Below are 18,856 nucleotides of genomic sequence, written 5' to 3' on the forward strand. Positions count from 1 at the left end.
ATTTACTATATTAACAATCCGAATCTCAGTACATTTGATTTGACTTGATATTTGTTTGTCGGGTTGCCTTTAAGGCTTCTGACTTAATTTGGTTTCTGTGGGCTCATTCGCATGTTTGCTCTTTCTGGATTAGCACATGTCAGCCTTGTCTTTGCATATCTGGGGAAAATTACACCTTAACATGGTATCATCTGACTATCATCTGCGACCAGATTGCTATCTATTATTAATTTAGTGTATGGAGAGGAGATATGTTAGCACCTTAGACAGTCCTTTTTTCTCTCTCCAGCTGTGCAGACATGAGTGTAACTCTCGAGAAGAATACCATATCTGAATTTGTCCTAAAAACTGAGGGCAAGTTGCTTTTATTTATTTTGAAGCAACCCAGGCCCCTTCAACACTGCCTTATATCCCAGGATCTCATTCCAGATTATCTGTTTTAAACTGGGTTATATGAGTGTCCACTGTCAAATAATCTGGGATAAGAAAATATAGGGGCAGTGTGGAAGGGGCCCCACTTCCTTCTCAATTCTACAACATTTGATCAATTGTTTTAATAACCACCTTCTTTGGGCTGCTCTCCTCAAATAAACCCTAAAACTGATATTTCAGAAGGAGGGCAGGAGTGGGGTAAACAATAAAATAAAAGTAAATATTAAAAAAGGAAGTAAAAAAAGAGTTGTGGTAATCATAGATATGATTCAGCAGTGGATATAAAAAGATATTACTGAACATATTTTAAATAAGGTCTCCTTCTGACAACTGTTGAAACAGTGTTCTTCTCTCAGATTTTTACAGAGCTGTGAACCATAACTGGATTCGAAAGGCCAAAGAAATAAGAAATCTGACCACTCTTTCTGTAGCAGGAGGATTTCGAGATTATCAAGTTCGCTCAGGCTTGGCTTTTCTTCCCAGATCAAGTCATCAATACTCTGCCCTATCTGTTGTGGTAAAACAAAACTCCTGTTCTTTAGATTTTGGAGGGGCGGATAATAAATAAAATTTATTATTATAATAGGTCTGAAGACTTGGATATTTAAACAAGCTTTTGAGAACATCTAGCCTCAATGGTCTGCAATCAGTGACATAGCACTGCACTTTCACCCCATGCCCTTGTTCCTTAGCTACAATTTGCACTATCCCATTTCCTTGTTTTGTTTACAGTCTGGACATGTTTTATGATAGTTATCACCATAGGTTATTGAGCTTTATTCTGAGTTTTAAACTGGTTTATATGCTCTATGTTTTACTTTATTATATTGTATTATATGCTTATTTTATGTTCTGTTTTGGGCATTTTGCCATATATAAGCAGCTCCGAGTCCCTTCGGGGAGGTGGAGGCAGGATACAAGAATAAAGTTGTTGTTGTTGTGAAGGATTCTTCCTAACTATTCTTGAGTGAGGTAATCCTTGCCTTAAGATCTCAGTCCCAGTGGAGGATTGTTATTTGTCATGACATATTTTGGGATCCCTTAATCCCCATAATAGAAGCATAGGGTATTGACTTCGTGCCTGCTGTAGAAATGGTTTCCCTCCCAAGTGCCTCTTCTAAAAAAGCTGTTTAAAAGCTGGTATCCTTCTCTCCATGTTGGATCACTCTCCAACATTAGTACCAAAAGGGTTATGAATCAGTTTTTGGTCAACTTCCGATTTGGTTTGGTTATTTGAGGTGTAGATTCAGAAAATTGCATTGGATAGACCACACCAGCTCTAGTTTCTGATACAGAACCTATGCCATCCAGTAGTCACCATCTGCTTGCACCCATACAATTATATTTAATAAGCCTCTGCACTTTAAGAGGGTTTTGCGAGACCAGTTGCCCTTGTTGCAACCGTCTAGTAACGGTGATGCTGTGGACCATATTTTAGTTCTTGTGGTCCACTGGTGGTCCACGGACCACAGGTTGGGAACCATTGATGTATATGAATGAGACATGTCAGTCTTGAAAATTGAGTGGATGCGCTGAAATTGTTTGCAGTGTGGCATAGTGGATGCTTTCGTGTGAAGTTTAAGTTTCTAGGAATGTTATTATTTATAAGTAAAGAAATCATGTAAATTGTTTCTTTCACAGAGTTCATCAGTTCCTCGGGTATGGGTATCAACAGACCATCTCTCGATTGTTTGGTGAGTGCCTAAAAGCATGTTAGGTATCAGAATTGGCACCCCATCATTCTGCAATTTGCTTTTTGTTGTTGCAGATCTTTACATGTAAGCACTTGTGCTTTCTTACAGGTGTAAAGAATTGATCTTGGCTACTGTCAGAGCTTTTTTTGATCTTATCGATGAAGATACTAAACAGGTTTGAGCTTCTTAAGACACTGTCTCTGGGAAAAGCACTTACAATTTTTAGAAGTTTGAATCACTATTAGTAGTGAATATATCAGGTTTCTATTGATGTTTGCTGTAATCTATATTCTATCAGAAATTAAATTTTAGTAGAAATATGACCAACAGACCTAGCTGTCTGGCATTAGTCATCAAAACATCTTCTTGTATGTCACTTTTTAGATTACAGATGATCCACAAAAGAGAATGCTAGTGTTGAAACACCACTTTCTGAAGCATCCAGCAAAATTCTTTGAAGAAAGGCCTGAATTAACTACTGAACTAACAGGTTTTAAATATTTTACTAATTCCTCTAAAGGTTAAGCTTAACAGTGAAATCTTATAAGTTATTTATGCAGCACCCAGTTGGGAAATGTTCTCAGCTTTTCCATCTGTGTTTTGGACAACAATGTGAAGGAGAGCAAAGTATCAGGAGAGCACATGGGCCCAGCCTTATGAGGTAGACTGCCGCTCCTATCTTTCTAACTAACCCTGGGCCCAGGGAAGTCTAGGCCTCACATAGTGCCTCTGGGCTGCAAAGTAGTGAAACATTTCTCTTTCTTTGGCCAGAAACTAGGGAAGCGAAGAAATCAACTGAATAGGTGTGGCTATTTGAAAATGAACTCACATGTGTATTAAATGTGAATTTGCAAGGGTAAGGGGAACATAACAACATGTAAAGAAAGAGTGCAGAGAATGTGTTGTCGAAAGCGTTCATGGCCGGAATCATTAGGTTGCTGTGAATTTTCCGGGCTGTATTTCCACGTTCCAGAATGCTTCTGGAGCAAGGCCATACAGCCCGGAAAACTCAAAGCAACTCAATGCAGAGAATGATAAAAAAAAACTTTAAAATGCAAGAAAACTATGTACTCTAGCAATCTTATTAGTAACAGAACTAACAGAAGCATATGAAACTGTAGGAGGGCACTGTTTGTAACAGATCAATAGGTACCGTTCTGGCCGGAAGGTAACAGCGCTCCATGCAGTCATGCAGGCCACATGACCGTGGAGGTATCTATGGACCATGCCGGCTCTTTGTCTTAGAAATAGAGATGAGCACCACCCCCCCAGAGTCGAACGTGACTTAATGTCAGGGGAAATCCTTTACCTTTTAACCTCTATCACAGGAGCCACCAGAGTTGCACAAAGGGAGTATTTCCCAATGGCATTATTTAACCCAAAATTTTAAAGGAGCATATAAACTATATGACATGCTGAAAATAACTTATATCCTTTTTAGAATCATGCAATAAAACTGCTTGTAAATACGTGTGTGTATTATTTTCATTTTTTTTAAAAAATATGGTGCTGCAAAAAAGGGCTAGGGAGAATGATTTTTATTCCTGAATGAGAAAAGAAAAGAAGTTCATTTTTTTTTCAGAACCAGGAAGATGGCTTCAGATAAAATCTTCAAAATGGTCCTACACAGGATATAATGTAAGTAAATTTTATTTTTTGTATGGACCTTTTGAGACAATTTCTTTAATATTTTTCTTCCAAGCTTCAGGCTGGATCTACTCCTCTATAGGTCAGGATCTGATCCCAGGTTATCTGCTTATCCCAGATTATCTGGCGGCATAGACTCATATAATCCAAAGCTGATAATCTGGGATCAGATCCTGGGATACAGGACAGAGTAAATCCAGCCACAGGTAGTCTTTACCAGCCCTTTCGGGAAATTCTGAAGTTTAAGCCTAGAACCTTCTGTGTTCAAATACTTTTTAAAAAAACCTTTATTTTTAAATTATAAAAGGGAAAAGAAAGGAAAGGAGAGAAATTATGGTTAGCCCTTCACATTTACAGGTTTAACTTTTGTGGATTTGATTATTCACGGATTTGATTAATATATTCACCTGAGGAATTTCTAGGTCCTCCACTGCAACTCTTTGGTCAACTCCCATCAAAAGCTTATTTATTTATTTATTTCGAATATATCTCATCCCCCTAGGAGGGACTCAGGGCGGCTTCCAGCCGGCAACAATTTGATGCCCCCATGTACACATAATAAAATACAAAACAAAACAATGATTATATATAGTTAAAAACAATCAGTCAATACAATTAAAATCTAAAATATTCCATTCTGGTGGCCATTATCTAGCCGAATTCTGTAGTTGGAGGTTACAGTTAACCTTAGAATTGCACTACAGGGCTTAGGGCCCTTCCACACTGCCCTATAACCCAGAATATCAAGGCTGAAAATCCCACAATATCAGCTTTGAACTGGGTTATCTGAATCCACATTACCATATATTCCAGTTCAAAGCAGATAAATAGTGTTCTTTTATTCACAGTTTCTCCCCCCCCCCCCCCACACACACACACTTTCATGAGGGCCTTGCATTCCTAACCCCAATGAATGTGGAGGGCCTACTGTATATAGTACATGATTTGGGGTGAGTGTAAACTTTAGCATTTGCATCTCAAAGTTAGTTTCTATAAAACAAACATTCATCCTTGATTGAAGCAGGAAATTTGTTTGATCATGGAACAGTGGGTGATGTGTCTTCTAGCCTTTGAGTGTGGAGCTGCATTGAGAGCATACATAACAAAGTTGTTTGGTTTCCAGGCTGTATATCTGTGTTCTAGCAACATTTTCTCCTGACATTTTGCCTGCATCTGTGGCTGGCACCTTCAAGTTTATTTCCCAGTTCCAGAAATGGCTTAAAAGTAGTTACATGAAGGCAACTGGGAGTGGCTAATGATATTTTAAATCTAGGCCAGCAACCTTGCTATTCCACATCGTAATGAGCATCTTTTTCTTTTCCTTAACAGCAATCGGAAGGAAAATATTTCACTTTTCACCTTTCAAGCCACAGAAAATTGTATAGTCATGTCTACTGTCAAAACAGTATGTTGGTGAGAAAATTATGTTCTTGTGAGTGTGTGACTGCGTGCTGGGTTTTTATGAAAAGAAATATTTATTTATTATACATGCTCATGTGTAAGTCGACCTGGTGCATATGTTGAGGGTAGGTTTTGTATCCAAAATTATAGATTTTGATGTGATCCGTGTTGGTTCATTCTACTAATGCTGACCCAGAGAATGACCCCCCCCCCTCCCCTGCAGTCAGCACTGCCCCTTCTTCTTCCAAGACATTCAAAAAGGCCACAATCTGTGCCATGGCACAGAGAATAGAAGGAGATAAATGCTTCTTTTTTCCTGGAGCAGACTGAGCTCTCTCCTTTCATCAGTCTACTCAGAGAAGCGAATGGCTCCTTTTATACATCCTAAAAACCTTCTCCATAGCAGAACAGGTTTCTGGAACCAATAAAGTCAGCAGAGGGGAGGGAGGCACCTTGAGAAACCAGTTAGGCCAGTCAGCAAAAGGACAGGCAATATTTTCCTGTAGTAAGTGAGGAAGACATGGCTCTATGTGTTACACAGATTGTGATATTCGTAATAGCTTGTCTTAGTTGCTTTCTGGCTCCTCCTATTATTTGTCCTTTCCTTTTTTATGGCAAAAAATAAGTGCAAATTGTCTCTCCTAGCAACCTGAAAGAGCAACAGTTTGCCACTTAGAGAGGTTACAACACCCATTGCGGGTCAACAGTAAAAATATCCCCCCCCCCCCCCAAAGCCACAACTAAATTTTCCATCATTTCTGGCTGGGAGGCCTTTTAGGTAGTCCACATGATCAACATTGTGTTCTGAGGTGGAAAATTGCCCTGATTCCATGCACTTCCATGCCTATCCTGTTGTAGTCCTCAGTTAGTTAACATCAAGGAAGTGCCGATGCTTTGAAGAGGATGCTGTGTTGTTTTGTATTGTACTCTTTGTAACTGCTTTCAAGTTTGATTACACTATGTAAGTCAATTGTTATTCTCAGGCTATAAATGACTTTTTTTTAAAAAAAATAGATTTTATTTCTAAAGTTGTCCAACAAAATGTATAAGTATACATTCTTCTCTCTTTTTACAGTATCTTAGACAAAAGCGTATGTCATATTATATACAATCTAATAGTAAAAAAAATAATTAATAAATAAAAGGCTATAAATGACATTTCCTAATTGGTTCTATCATAAAAACATGGAAAAAATATATTAAACTGCAAAAACCTTGTTTTGCAGGACCTCCTGCAGTACATTTTGAAATAAGTGTTTATAACTTACCAGTATATCTTTGCCCAGTTACTGGCATACAGTGAAACCACACTGTTGTATTTAGGAGGTGTGGAATGCTGATACAAATTGTGGTCAGGCCTAGATGTGAGTTCAGTGGAGTTCTTCATGCAAAATCTTCTCAAAAGCTCTTCTAAAGGACTTGGGTCTCTCCAGACTTTCTTGGGTCCACCTGGACCAGTTTGTGGTGATGGTTCTAGGGAATGCAAGGAAAAATTGGCAAAATCCACCATCCTATATTGTGGTTCCCCCCTCCCACCCCCATACCCATCATGCATGCAAAGTTCCTTCTATTTGTTGTTTAGCATGACTATTATGAACTCAGAGTTAGGCTCTTTAGAGAATACGCTGGAACAAAATTTGAAAAATGTTCTGTACCTGGTTTGAAAGTGTTATTCCTGTTTAATTGTGTAGTGCGATCTTTGAAAGTATACCCCAGAAACTCTGTTTTTGCAGCTGCCACAAACTATGTTGAATTGGTTGAAACTCTAGGAGATATTCATTAAAAGACTAGCAAGATGTGCTGCAAGTTGTCCTGTAAAAACAAAGTTTTTGCAGTTTAATACATTTTTCCGTGTTTGTATGATAGAACCAATTAGGAAATGACATTTATAATCGGGGAACAAAAATCATGTTACGTAGCATTATGATTGAATATGATTGAATTTCTACTATTGCTTTTGGTGGAGATTTTAGCAGACAATTACATTACATTGATTGTTGTTGTTACCATTATTGTTATTATTGTCGAAGGCTTTCATGGCCGGAATCACTGGGTTTCTGTGAGTTTTACGTGCTGTATGGCCATGTTCCAGAAGCATTCTCTCCTCGGATACTTCTGGAACATGGCCATACAGCCCGGAAAACTCACAGCAATCCATTATTATTATTATTTCTCGTTTTCCTCTCCTAAAGGAAACTCAGTCTAAAGGGTTGAAAATTCCAAGGATTAAATATTGATTAATTTGTTAAAATGTCTAATAAATAATGTGAATATATATTGAAATATGTTTCTATCTTCTTTCTTTGGGTTTATATATCAGGATACAAACAGTTGGATATATGGCTGTATAAATGGTACCTCATCTACATGGTAAGTCTGTTTTATATTTCATAATATAAAACTGCTTGGGTCGCAGCCCATTGTAAATGATTGCTATACTGATGCCCTTGAAATATGATGAACATCAGCTTTGTGTGAATGCTTGTTGCTTTCTGACCTTTTGTATTATACTAGGGATTCAAAGTACCTTAAAGCTGCCTTAATCCACTTCTTGGATTAAATTGAATCCCTATAATGCTATGTTAGCTGTTTATTTGGCTGTAATGAATGGAATCCTACTGAGACAACTAGATTTTGAATGTAAAGCAGCTAAAGCATCTCTCAGTTGTATAAAAACACAAAAGAAACAGGAAAAAATAACTGCGTAATCAAGCAGACATATCAACATGTTTCATTTAACACCTTGAACAACTTTTTCATGGTGTACGATCTGCCTCGGATATGCATAATCATGGAATAAATAAAGAAAAAGCTTACTTGAAGTATTTCAATCACTGTTAAATTGTGCAGCTCTGTGCATAATACTTGCTTAATTTTCATAGTCTGCAGGCTGTTGATTTGACTTGGAAAGCTGAACTGCTACCAACAGTTAAGGTAAGATGTTTCATTTCATATATTTCACTTCCCATTTAGGTTCTAAATTGTTTGGATCAGGGCTACTCAAAAGTAGTGGCCCATGAACTGGTACCTTGAAATAATTATTTCCTGACAACTTGGTTCCAACTTTATACAACACATTAACAAATAAGAGAGGACAGGATCTATCTTCAAAGACACATGACAAGCTACAGAGACTACCTTCATCAAATAGATGAAGAAACAATGTTTTAGATTTGCTTTTACTTTCTCTGTCAGGATGTCTTTTATTATGAAAAAGGATTTAAATGATTTTTTCAGGTCAAACAATATGTGTATTGCTTTACAGACCGTGAGTCTGAAACTTCAAGATTATCCTTCTTTAACTCATCTTGCACTTCATGTACCAGCTGTCAATGGAAATAAGGTAAAAATTCAAGATATGTTGTGGTTGTTCAAGCAGTAAAACTGGAGTACGTAAATTTGTGTATGGTTTTGCATGTAATGCACCCAAGTATAAGCATTACAGCTAGTATGAAAAGCAATTTAGTATCAAAACACACACATGGGTGAAAAATCTACATCTTTGCTGACGGACCATACATAGAGTGCTCTTACTCCATTGTGTTAAGAGTCTACAGCAGGAGTGGGCAAAGTTTAAGTTACAGGCCCTCAAGTAATTTTTGTGACACTCAGGAATCCAAAATTATCTCAAATGGCCTCTGCAGTGTATAGAGGCCATCTTCACTGCATTTGGCGTCATAGTCTCTGGGTCAGAAAACTGTGAAATATTTCCATAGAAATTGTCCCAAAATGAACTCTGAGTAATGGGAAGCATATCCACCATGTTTTTGAAGGTCCCTGGAGCAATTTAGACCTCGAGAAGTGTTTGTTAAAATAAAAAACAACTTCTGCTCACTTTCTGTTGTTGAAAAAAAAATTCCTCTCCTGGACCTAACGGTCCAAAATACTGGGAAAGTGGCCTATAGAAAGTATTTGGAGGTATTTTGATTTTTCTTTAGAGGTGGGTGCAGCACAGGTTGGCCTCCAAGGTCTCTTGGAGGACCAATGCAGCCCCTACCCTCCTTAGTTGCCAATCCCCTATCTAAATGAATGCAAATACATATTTGAGGTTCCACAGACAACTCCCAAAGGCTTTTGGTCCCAGCTAATTTATTTGAGGAGGACATTACCCCAAATATTAGTTGTAAAATGCCATCAATTAATATTATGTAACTAAATTTGGAAACAAAATGTGTTCCTGCTTTGAAAGTGTTATTTCCTGTTTAATTGTGTGATCCGTACTTTGAAAGTAGTTGTTCTACTCCAGAAACTTAATTTTGTGGCTGCCACAAACTAGAATGAATTGGTTGAGATTCTACAATATATTCATTGAAAAAATATATCAAAACGTGCTGCAGGGTGTTCTGCCAAATCAGGGTTTTTGTAGTTTAATAAAACTTTTCCATGTTTTTACAATAGAACCAATTAGGAAATGATATTTATTATCCAGAAACAAAAATCATGTTACATAATGCAATAGTTGACATTGTAGTTTGCAGAATATATATTTATTTACTGTATTTGTATACCGCCATTTTCAGCCTGTCAGTGACTCAAGGCGGTTTACAAAAATCATAATACAGGTTAATATCATAATACAGGCTAACACATTAAAACAATATAAAACACAATAAAAGCAACAAAAACAACATCATTAGCATCTCATTATTATAAAAGCATTGTCCAATTCCATCATCAAGTCAACATATATACATATGACACAGAAGTGCATATGTTACTGAATAATACTTTCTAAGTTTTATAGAAGTAACATGATTAGAAACAGTTTCTATAGCCTACTAGAGGGAGTTAATGGCTTTGTTGGGCCTTGAACCAGTGTTTCCTAGTATTGACTCCTGGTGTTCAGCCTATTTTCAAACATGAAATGATATGAGAGGGCTTTCAAGAATTCGGAGTAACCGAGAAACTTTTATATTGCTTTGTCTTACTTTATATTATGTTGTTGCAGTTTACCTTGGACTGTGAGTTCTTTAATGAAGCTTCAAGAACATTTCAGCTCCCTGTTACACAGCTTTTTACTCTAGGTAGGTTTATATTTGTATTCGGTAAACACAGCATATATGTATGTATGTATAGTATTCCCTCACTTATTGCTGGTGCTACGTTCCAGGATCACCTGCAATAAGTGAAAATCTGCAAAGTTGGGGTGTTTCTACAGTTACCCCGCGATTTGTGAATTTTTGCAAAACAATAATTTATTATCTGTGATTCGAGCACATGAAGCCCAGGACGCTGGGTACCGAATGTACAGATAAAGCCAGACTACAGGTTTTCCTACAGGACACACGACCTCAGTGGCAATGCTGGCCAAAGGGTGGTGAGGCCAAAATCACCCAGGCCTGGGGCAGGCCGCTGAGGAAAGGAAGGGGGTAAAACCCTGGAGGGAGCCCAAGGCCAGCTGAGGAGGAAGTCCCTGGCTAAAGGAAAAAAAGAAAAAAGTGGGGAGAAGGAGACAAAAGCTTCCCCAAAAATTGGGCCAAAGGTCCAAAGCAAATCCATTTCCAGCCGCTGGAGAAACCAGTGCTACTGCGTTCCTGCTGCTTCTGCCACTACCAAGTTTGCTACTGAGATTGCCAGGAAAGGCACACTGGACACAGTGAAGGCATGCTGCCTGACGTGGCCTTCCTCAGCCCAGCCAATCGAGGGAGAGCAGGGTCCCCCTCCCATTGGCTGGCTACCCCACTGGCGGGAACTTCTCGCACCACCGAGGGGGCTGCTGGCGGAGGAAGGAAGGCAAGGAGGGAGGGAAGGCTAGGAGGAGGAGGATGAATGTGGGGGTGCTGGGCTCGCCTCGGAGACCGCACAGGGAAAAACTGTGAAACAGTGAGTTCACAGCAAGTGAACTGCAAAGCAGCGAGGGAACACTGTATGTATGTATTAAGTAGGATCATTTCTTAGTAACTATTGGCTACATAGTAGGAATTCTGTGCACACTTGCTTGGGAGAAAGTTTCACTGGACACAATGAAGTATATATGTTACTTCTGATATGTATAGGATTGTGTGGTAAGTTTAGCTATGGATGGACATGTAAAGCACCAATTTACTAACAATATTTTGATATATCAAATGAGATGTTTCCCCTTTGTTATGTACTTTGGAGTTACTACTTCTAACACAAGGCAATCATTTCTGCAGGGCTTTCTTCAAGCAAAATCCTATTAAATTCAACTGGCTTTTTTCACAAAGTTCAGCTCCAACATTTTGGTCAGGTATCAATAATGATTACTGACTTTCATACTTTTATGTTTTGATGTTTATTACTTCTTTGTGGGAATACCAAAAAACTGATGTGATTTATTGTTTTGTTTAGACACATCAGGCTTTTAAGATCCTTATAGAGAGCAACTGCCAGTCAGTCAAAGGTAAGATTTTACTTCCTTAAATCACTTCAAAACAAATGCAGAAAAATCCTTTGTATGCGTGTTCCATTACTTACATGTTCTGTTTTCTATATTATCATTGCTTCAGCATTTATTTTTAAGTTTGTTTATAAGACTATCTCCCTACCAAATCCACCTTATCGGACATTAATCTGCCATTGCCGCAAATAACATACTTACATGTTTTCTGATGTGGAAAGTTGATAATACTTTCCTGTTATGTTGCTAATATATATGTTACCTATGGTTCAAGTTTGAATAGGACACATCCATATAAAGTTTACGCTCCTTCTCTCCAGCGTTTGAAATAATATCTCCTAATGTTTATTTTATCCTATGCTATATTAGATTTCATAAACATCTTTAAAAAACAACATAATCGCCGAACTTTCTTAGATCAATAGAAAGCACTCTGAAGTACAGGGTAGCTCTTTCGTACCAACTTCCATGTTGTGGTAACTCTTCTAGATGTTAGCTGGCATCTTGTAAATCAAGATTGGAAAAGTTATTGTTTGAAATGCTCTGTGGTTTGATATATACAAGTCCTACTTCACTATATAGGTGGAAGCTCCAACCCCTACTTATAGCCTGTTGGAATAATTACAAAATGCAACTAAGGCATGTATTAAATTGACCTTGTCTTATTTCCTTAAAAATAAATTCATGGTGATAAATGTTACTATTTTAGTCAAAGGCACTTTGATCACAATAGTCGCCAGGTCATCCAGTTGAGAAGTTGACCAAGTGTTTAAAAGACTAAGATTAATACTTGGGGGCTTGTTCTGTATTTTTGTGATTAATTTTATCTCCGATGTTTCCAGAGCATCAGAAGATTGAGGAAAATATTTGAAAGGAAAATATTTTCCTTTCCTTTTGCTTCCGAACAAATGAGTTAGAGATAAATCTTTCTAAATATTAAGTGAGATGCAAGAATATGTACAGGAGTACTAATTCTATTTTTTCAGTGCATATCGGCTGAAAATATTATCCTTAGTGAGCGCCTGATGTGTTTCACAAAGTTAGATTATATTGTAATCATTTAGGTTTGGAACTTCAATTTCAATCCTATTCAGAAAAGTAGGTCTAAATTTGCTTATGTTTCAGAAAATTACTTTCAGTTCAAATGTATATGTGTGTGTAAGAGAGAGAGAGAGAGAGAGAGAGAGAGATACAGTAATTAGATCATACAGAGATGGAAGTAATAGAGTGACGTCAATGTGATGGAAGTATTCATCATCTTTAAAAGATCCAATTGGCATTCTTTCAGTCCTTAATGTTTGATACAAGAAAATTCTCACCAAGATCTGACTTTCAACAGCCTAACCATATGATGTTTTCATAATGCATTCCCATTTATCTCTTCCAGAAAGAAAACGCAGCATATACCGGCTTCATATACCTTGGTCGCATGAAGATTCCTTCACTTTGTCTCAGTAAGAATTTCACATTCTTTGGACGCCTTGCAGCGTATATCCTATAATGTCTAACAAAATTTAAAAAAATATCTGTTCCTGGTTTGAAAGTGTTATTTCCTGTTTAATTGTGTGGTACTTACTTTGAAAGTAATTGTTATACACTCGAAACTTAGTTTTTGTGGCTGCCCCAAACTATGTTGAATTGGTTGAGACTCAATGAGATATTCAGTGAAAACCTCTAGCCAGATGTGTTGCAGGATGTCCCTAAACGTTTCCCATGTTTTTATGATAGCTAATTAGGACAGGACATTTATGGGCTTGGCCTCATGTAAGCCGCTCTGAGTCCCTTGGGGAGATGGTGGCGGGGTATATATAAAATTGTTTATTATTATTATTATTATTATTACTATTATTATTATTATTATTACTACTACTACTACTACCCAGGAATAAAAATCATGTGACATAGTGTAATGCAGTCTGACAATCTGCAAATGACAGAAATAAGCATCAGTGTGCTCTAGAAATAAGCAGGTGACAGTTTTGGGAAGAGACTATATAATTTAACTTTGGACTGAAGGTATTGCAGATATCAGCTAGTCACTAAAGTAACTAAAGTCCATAGGGAAGCTTGCTATGTATTTGCAGGAAGTAAGCATTACTTAGCAGCTTTATAATTTTTTTTAAAGATAATACTGTTGTTATTTATGATAATGCTGATGAAAATATTGTAGGGGAGGGGCCATATGTTGAAACATTATGCTAGTAATCAAAACATATCAGAGTTTTCTGGGAAAGCTGCGCCAGAAAGTTGCTGCCAATGAGGCTGAGAGAAAAGCAAGTAAAAATAAATGTATCAACAACAGAAAAAATAATATTTCCCCACAACCCATGTGGTTATTTTGGCTTTTCAATCTCTCACATCTGGGCCACATTCTGGAATAATTTAAGAAAAATGTAAGAAAATGTTTTCATAGAGAAGACATAGGATGCCGACTGGAGCAAACATATATAAAGATGATGGTTTCTTAAATAGAGGTTCAAACATTTTTTTTTTATCTCAAAATTCCCTCTTTTCCTTTTTTGGCTTTGGAATAGCTAGTGGAACATTTGTACTAATATTAACCAGGATTTCTATCATAATCAAAGTTAGCAGACTAAACACACAACTGGTTTCAAATTGTTTGATATGCAGACTGTGATTAGTGATGGTGCAGAATTACTGATCCACTTGGAGCCTCCGGTGGCAAAGTGAGTCAAACCCCTGTGCTGGCAGGACAGAAGACTTGACAGATCGGAGGTACGAATCCGTGGAGAGTGCGGATGAGTTCCGTCTGTCAGCTCCAGCTCCCTTTATTTACTTACTTATTTATTTATTTATCGTGTCAGGAGCAACCAGACATTTGTATTACATTTTTAACAAAACAAACAAACAAACAAACAGACAGACAAAACACAATGTTTGCAAGCTTGGTAGTTTATTAAATGTCCTTTGACCAGTATCTGGCCACTTGGAGTGCCTCTGGTGTTGCCGCAAGGTAACACCAGAGGCATGTGCATGTAGCAGGGTTACATGGATTCCACTTTGTAGCCCCATTTCTTAAGATTTCTTAAGATTGATTCTGCATCTTGTGGTGCCAGAGCGCAGTCTGTTCAGCACCTTCCAATTCGCCCAGTTTTCCGTGTGTCCGGGGGGGAGTCTCATTTGGTATCAGCCATTGATTGTGGTTCTGCGTTTGAGCCTTCCACAAGGATGGTAAAACATCAAAACATCTGGGCGTCCCCTGGGCAACATCCTTGCAGACAGCCAATTCTCTCACACCAGAAGCAACTCACAGTTTCTCAAGATGCTTCTGACATGAAAAAAAAAACCTGATCCACTTATCAAAATAAGGCTGCTGTGAATGTCTAACTTTGAGGTCTTCATTGTAAGTTCAGACTGAAAGAGAATTGTGAAATATATCCTCCTTACTGACAATGTTGCATGCTGCTACTATTACACCATGGTATTACATATTTCTGGATTTGGTGTTTCCACATTAGTATTAAATAGGAATATGTTTTGCATAAATATCCTAGGGTTCCATCTTCAACTGAGATTTCTGCAAAGCTACACATTGCACAGCCTGAAAATGATACGACTGTTCCAGTACTAAATATCTATTCTTCTCCGGATTGTCAATACGAAGTAAGTAGAAGCTCTCAAAACATTACAGGGGCCTGTGATGAAAAAAGAAGCAAACATTTTTACAGTATTGTGCTGTTTGTAATGTATTTTTGGAATTTAAAGAACACAGTACAAATGTTAGACCACGCACATATCTTTCACAAATTCAGTACTTTTATCACTTCAGATGTTTTCAGATGTTTTTCAGTTTTGATGAAACCTGAACACATCAGTGTTCATCAAAACTGATGTTATTTTAATGCTTTAGATAACACTATGTAACATAATTTGGAAAAAAACAACTGTTCCTGGTTTGAAAGTGGTATTTTCTGTTTAATTGTGTGGTACTTACTTTGAAAATACAGGGTGAGGCAGCATAACTTCATTTTGTCAAAACTTAATAAAACCCATTGTATGAATCAAAAAAGATTTTTTATATATATATAATGTAGGCGCATACTTAAAGTTTGGTTTTACGTAGTTTTGAAGATCAAATTAGGTAGGTGACGTCCCCCATTCTCCATTCACTGAGTAAACCGATTTCTGGCGTTTGTCATGACTCTTGCCAGCATAGCAGGCGTTATATTGGCAATTTCTTCCTGGATGTTGGTCTTCAACTCTTGTAGGACCTTTGGACGGTTCACATAAACAAGGGATTTCAAAAAAAAAAAAACCCATAGAAAAAAATCACAAGGAGCCAAATCTGGAGAGTGGGCTGGCCACTCCAAATCTATTCAAAAAGTAGGCCTCAACGGCAAAAGTATGCTCCTCACTGTTCCAACGCATGATGGCAATTGAACTGTGTCAGGACAAAACTTTATACTCCCGCCTCTCGAACGAGACCACTGGTGCTCCACTACGTCGTCAACTGACTGAATGGCGCGCATTTTAAAAAAGGAAGTTATGCTGTCTCACCCTGTAGTTGTTATACTCCAGAAACTTTGTTTCTGTGACTGCCGCCAATTATGTTGAAATAGTTGAGACTTGCTGAGATTTTCATTGAAAAATTAGAACAAAATGCACTGCAAGATGTCCCACAAAAACAAAGTTTTTGCATAAACTTTTCCCATGTTTTTGTGATAAAACCAATTAGGAAATGTCATTGATAACCCAGGAACAAAAATTGTGTTACACAGTGTATATTTTAGATTGATTTATTGAGTTCTTTTATTTCCATAAGCTGCCTGCCCTGTATCAAAAGATCTTAGGTTGAAATACAACATAATTGATTGTTGTCATATTCCTTTGAGTCCTTTTCAACTTATGGCGACCCACAGGTTTTATGAATGAGATTTATTCAAAGGCAATTTTGCCTTTCTCTGGGACTGCGAGAATGTTATTTGCCTAAAGTCACTCAGTGGGTTTCCATTACTGAACAGCCCTATCCAGGAGAGGCTGTTTACCTGATTCTGGGACCTAAGACCGCAGAGCTGCTGCTTTAGTTACAGTTTCAGTTTATTGGACCTCATCTGACCTTACAGCATCTAATAATATCTGTCTGTCTATCTTCATAAGGAAAGAGGGTGCAGAAAGGTTGCAGATGGGGAATGTAATTCTCAGGCAGATGTTGGAGTAGATAGTCCTGCTTGAGTCCTAAACAGTTCATGGTTTGAAGGTTAGCACACATTTTGAGTTGTGGTTTGCTGTGAGTTTTCCAGGCTGTATGGTCATGTTCCAGAAGCGTTTTCTCCTGACGTTTTGCCCACATCTATGGCAGGCATCCTCAGAGGTTGTAAATAAAGAACAATCTTTAAAAACAGGGGAATTCCAGACAGGAACACCTCCCAACAAAGGAATCCCCCAGGCAGGAAGCAGCCAGGCTTTGAAGCTGCAAGGCCATTCAATGCTAATCAAGGTGGCGAATTGCAACATTGACACTTGCCTCCAACAGGCAAGAGTTCTTTCTCCCATCCTGGACATTACACAGGTATATAAACCCTACTGCCTAATTTCCAACAAACCTCACAACCCATGAAGATGTCTGCCATAGATGTGGGCAAAATGTCAGGAACATGGCCATACAGCCCGGAAAATTCACAGCAACCTAGTGATTCTGGGTATGAAAGCCTTCAAGAACATATTGAGTTGTGGTTGGAAAATGGAATAGCAGCCAGTGTTATCTTTTAAAAGATGAACAATTTAGCTCTGATGTTATTTGTTGTCTTTAGAAGTAAAGCAGCCCAATGTGCAACGTTCTGCAGCAACCTAATGTGAAGGTGGTATGGCCCTCCATCTGCAGGCATCTTTGTTTAGGAATAATTGAAATTGTTAGACCAGGCTAAACTAGTAGAAAATGCTTTGCAATAGACTACCTCTAAAACTAGAGTGTTACCAAGTTCAGTACTATAGTTTTTAACTTTTTAAAATGTATTTTTACCTTTTTGTGTGTTAAACTAGGTCACCATCAAGACCTCCTTTCTGCAAGTTCTTGGACAGGTAAGACTATTCTATTTAATTAATAACTTTGTTTGATGCACGATCAGCTTGAAGTTAAGTGACACACAGTTTGTAAAATAACCGGATAAAACATTATTTGCATGGTAGGTGTTTGTAGCAATGGAGAATGATCCAAAAAGTGTCTGTAGCACTTGCCTAGTGACGCAAATTATTCTGGCCAGCATTACTCCTGATCCCTGGTGCAAGGTGCCTAGGAAATCAATAATGGATGTTAAAAGTCCACAAACTGTTCGCCCTGATTCATGATAGTCTTTCTCAGTTTTCGGCCAATAGAATTGCACAACCATAGTTATTCTGAGCCAGTATGGCCATGATGAAAACACCCAACTAATCAAATGAGTTGGTCAGGTAGCACATGTTATGGTTATAAATACTTTGATTATAACACCATGTTTCACCAATTTGAAAAAAAAAAATCTGTTCCTGATTTGAAAGTACTATTTCCTATTTAATTATGTGGTCCTTACTTTGGAAGTAGTTGTTCTACTCCAGAAAATGTTGTTTTTGTGGCTGCCACAAAGTATGTTGAATTGGTTGAGACTCAATGACATTGAAAAGCTAGAGCAAAATGTGCTGCAGGATGTCCTGCAAAAACAGTGTTTTTGTAGTTTTATAAACATTTCTCATGTTTTTATTATAGAACCACATAGGAAATGATATTTATAGCCCAGGAATAAAAATTGTGTTGCCTAGTGTAATCCAGGGGTAGGAAAAGTGTAGTTCTTCCCTGGGTTGCTTTTGCCACTCTTGATTCATTTGAGTTCCTCAAACTGCTTTTCTTCTGGATAAAAAGGGGTGGTTTTAGGCATAATTTCAGAAATACTGCTACTTCTGCATTCCTACATCCCCAGTCACTTGTAAGAATATGGAGCGGAACAAACAACTCAGCATCTGTATGTATGCTTGCCCATAATGCCCTGCCTCATGCACAGAGGAATAACTGTTTAAAGCTACGGACAATGCAGTCGCTGTTGCCCGTTTTTGGTCTAAAATTATTTGGCTTCTTGTACTCCTTTAATTTTATTAGTCTTATTCTTATTTATTATGCAATGCTTTTGACTCAAAATAAACAAATAAATAAGTGCCAACATGCTGATTTGCTGGCCAAGAAAGAAGTCTATCTTGAGACTTGTCCAACAGTTTTTATAACTGCAAGAGCCATTCATATTCCATTTACATAGGCATTGGAATACTGTATATACTTGAGTTTAAGCCAACCTGAATATAAGCTGATGCACTTACTTTTACCACAAAAAAACTG

The 18,856-nt window shown here is 37.7% G+C and overlaps 1 protein-coding gene across 1 annotated transcript in view; it reads left to right on the forward strand.

Moving 5' to 3' along the window:
• PGAP1 (post-GPI attachment to proteins inositol deacylase 1) overlaps positions 1–18,856 on the forward strand; it is a 51,315-nt gene that overhangs the window by 20,571 nt on the left and 11,888 nt on the right. The window contains exons 5-19 of the mRNA XM_060780926.2: positions 789–949; positions 2,074–2,126; positions 2,235–2,301; positions 2,511–2,616; positions 3,709–3,764; positions 5,103–5,186; positions 7,495–7,544; positions 8,057–8,108; positions 8,440–8,517; positions 10,123–10,198; positions 11,312–11,385; positions 11,487–11,538; positions 12,923–12,989; positions 15,051–15,159; positions 17,536–17,574. Coding sequence (XP_060636909.2) covers positions 789–949; positions 2,074–2,126; positions 2,235–2,301; positions 2,511–2,616; positions 3,709–3,764; positions 5,103–5,186; positions 7,495–7,544; positions 8,057–8,108; positions 8,440–8,517; positions 10,123–10,198; positions 11,312–11,385; positions 11,487–11,538; positions 12,923–12,989; positions 15,051–15,159; positions 17,536–17,574 — 1,124 coding nt within the window. The remainder of the gene's footprint in view (positions 1–788; positions 950–2,073; positions 2,127–2,234; positions 2,302–2,510; positions 2,617–3,708; positions 3,765–5,102; positions 5,187–7,494; positions 7,545–8,056; positions 8,109–8,439; positions 8,518–10,122; positions 10,199–11,311; positions 11,386–11,486; positions 11,539–12,922; positions 12,990–15,050; positions 15,160–17,535; positions 17,575–18,856) is intronic.

Source organism: Anolis sagrei, chromosome 1, assembly GCF_037176765.1.
Source record: "Anolis sagrei isolate rAnoSag1 chromosome 1, rAnoSag1.mat, whole genome shotgun sequence".
NCBI classification, from domain to species: Eukaryota; Metazoa; Chordata; class Lepidosauria; order Squamata; family Dactyloidae; genus Anolis; species Anolis sagrei.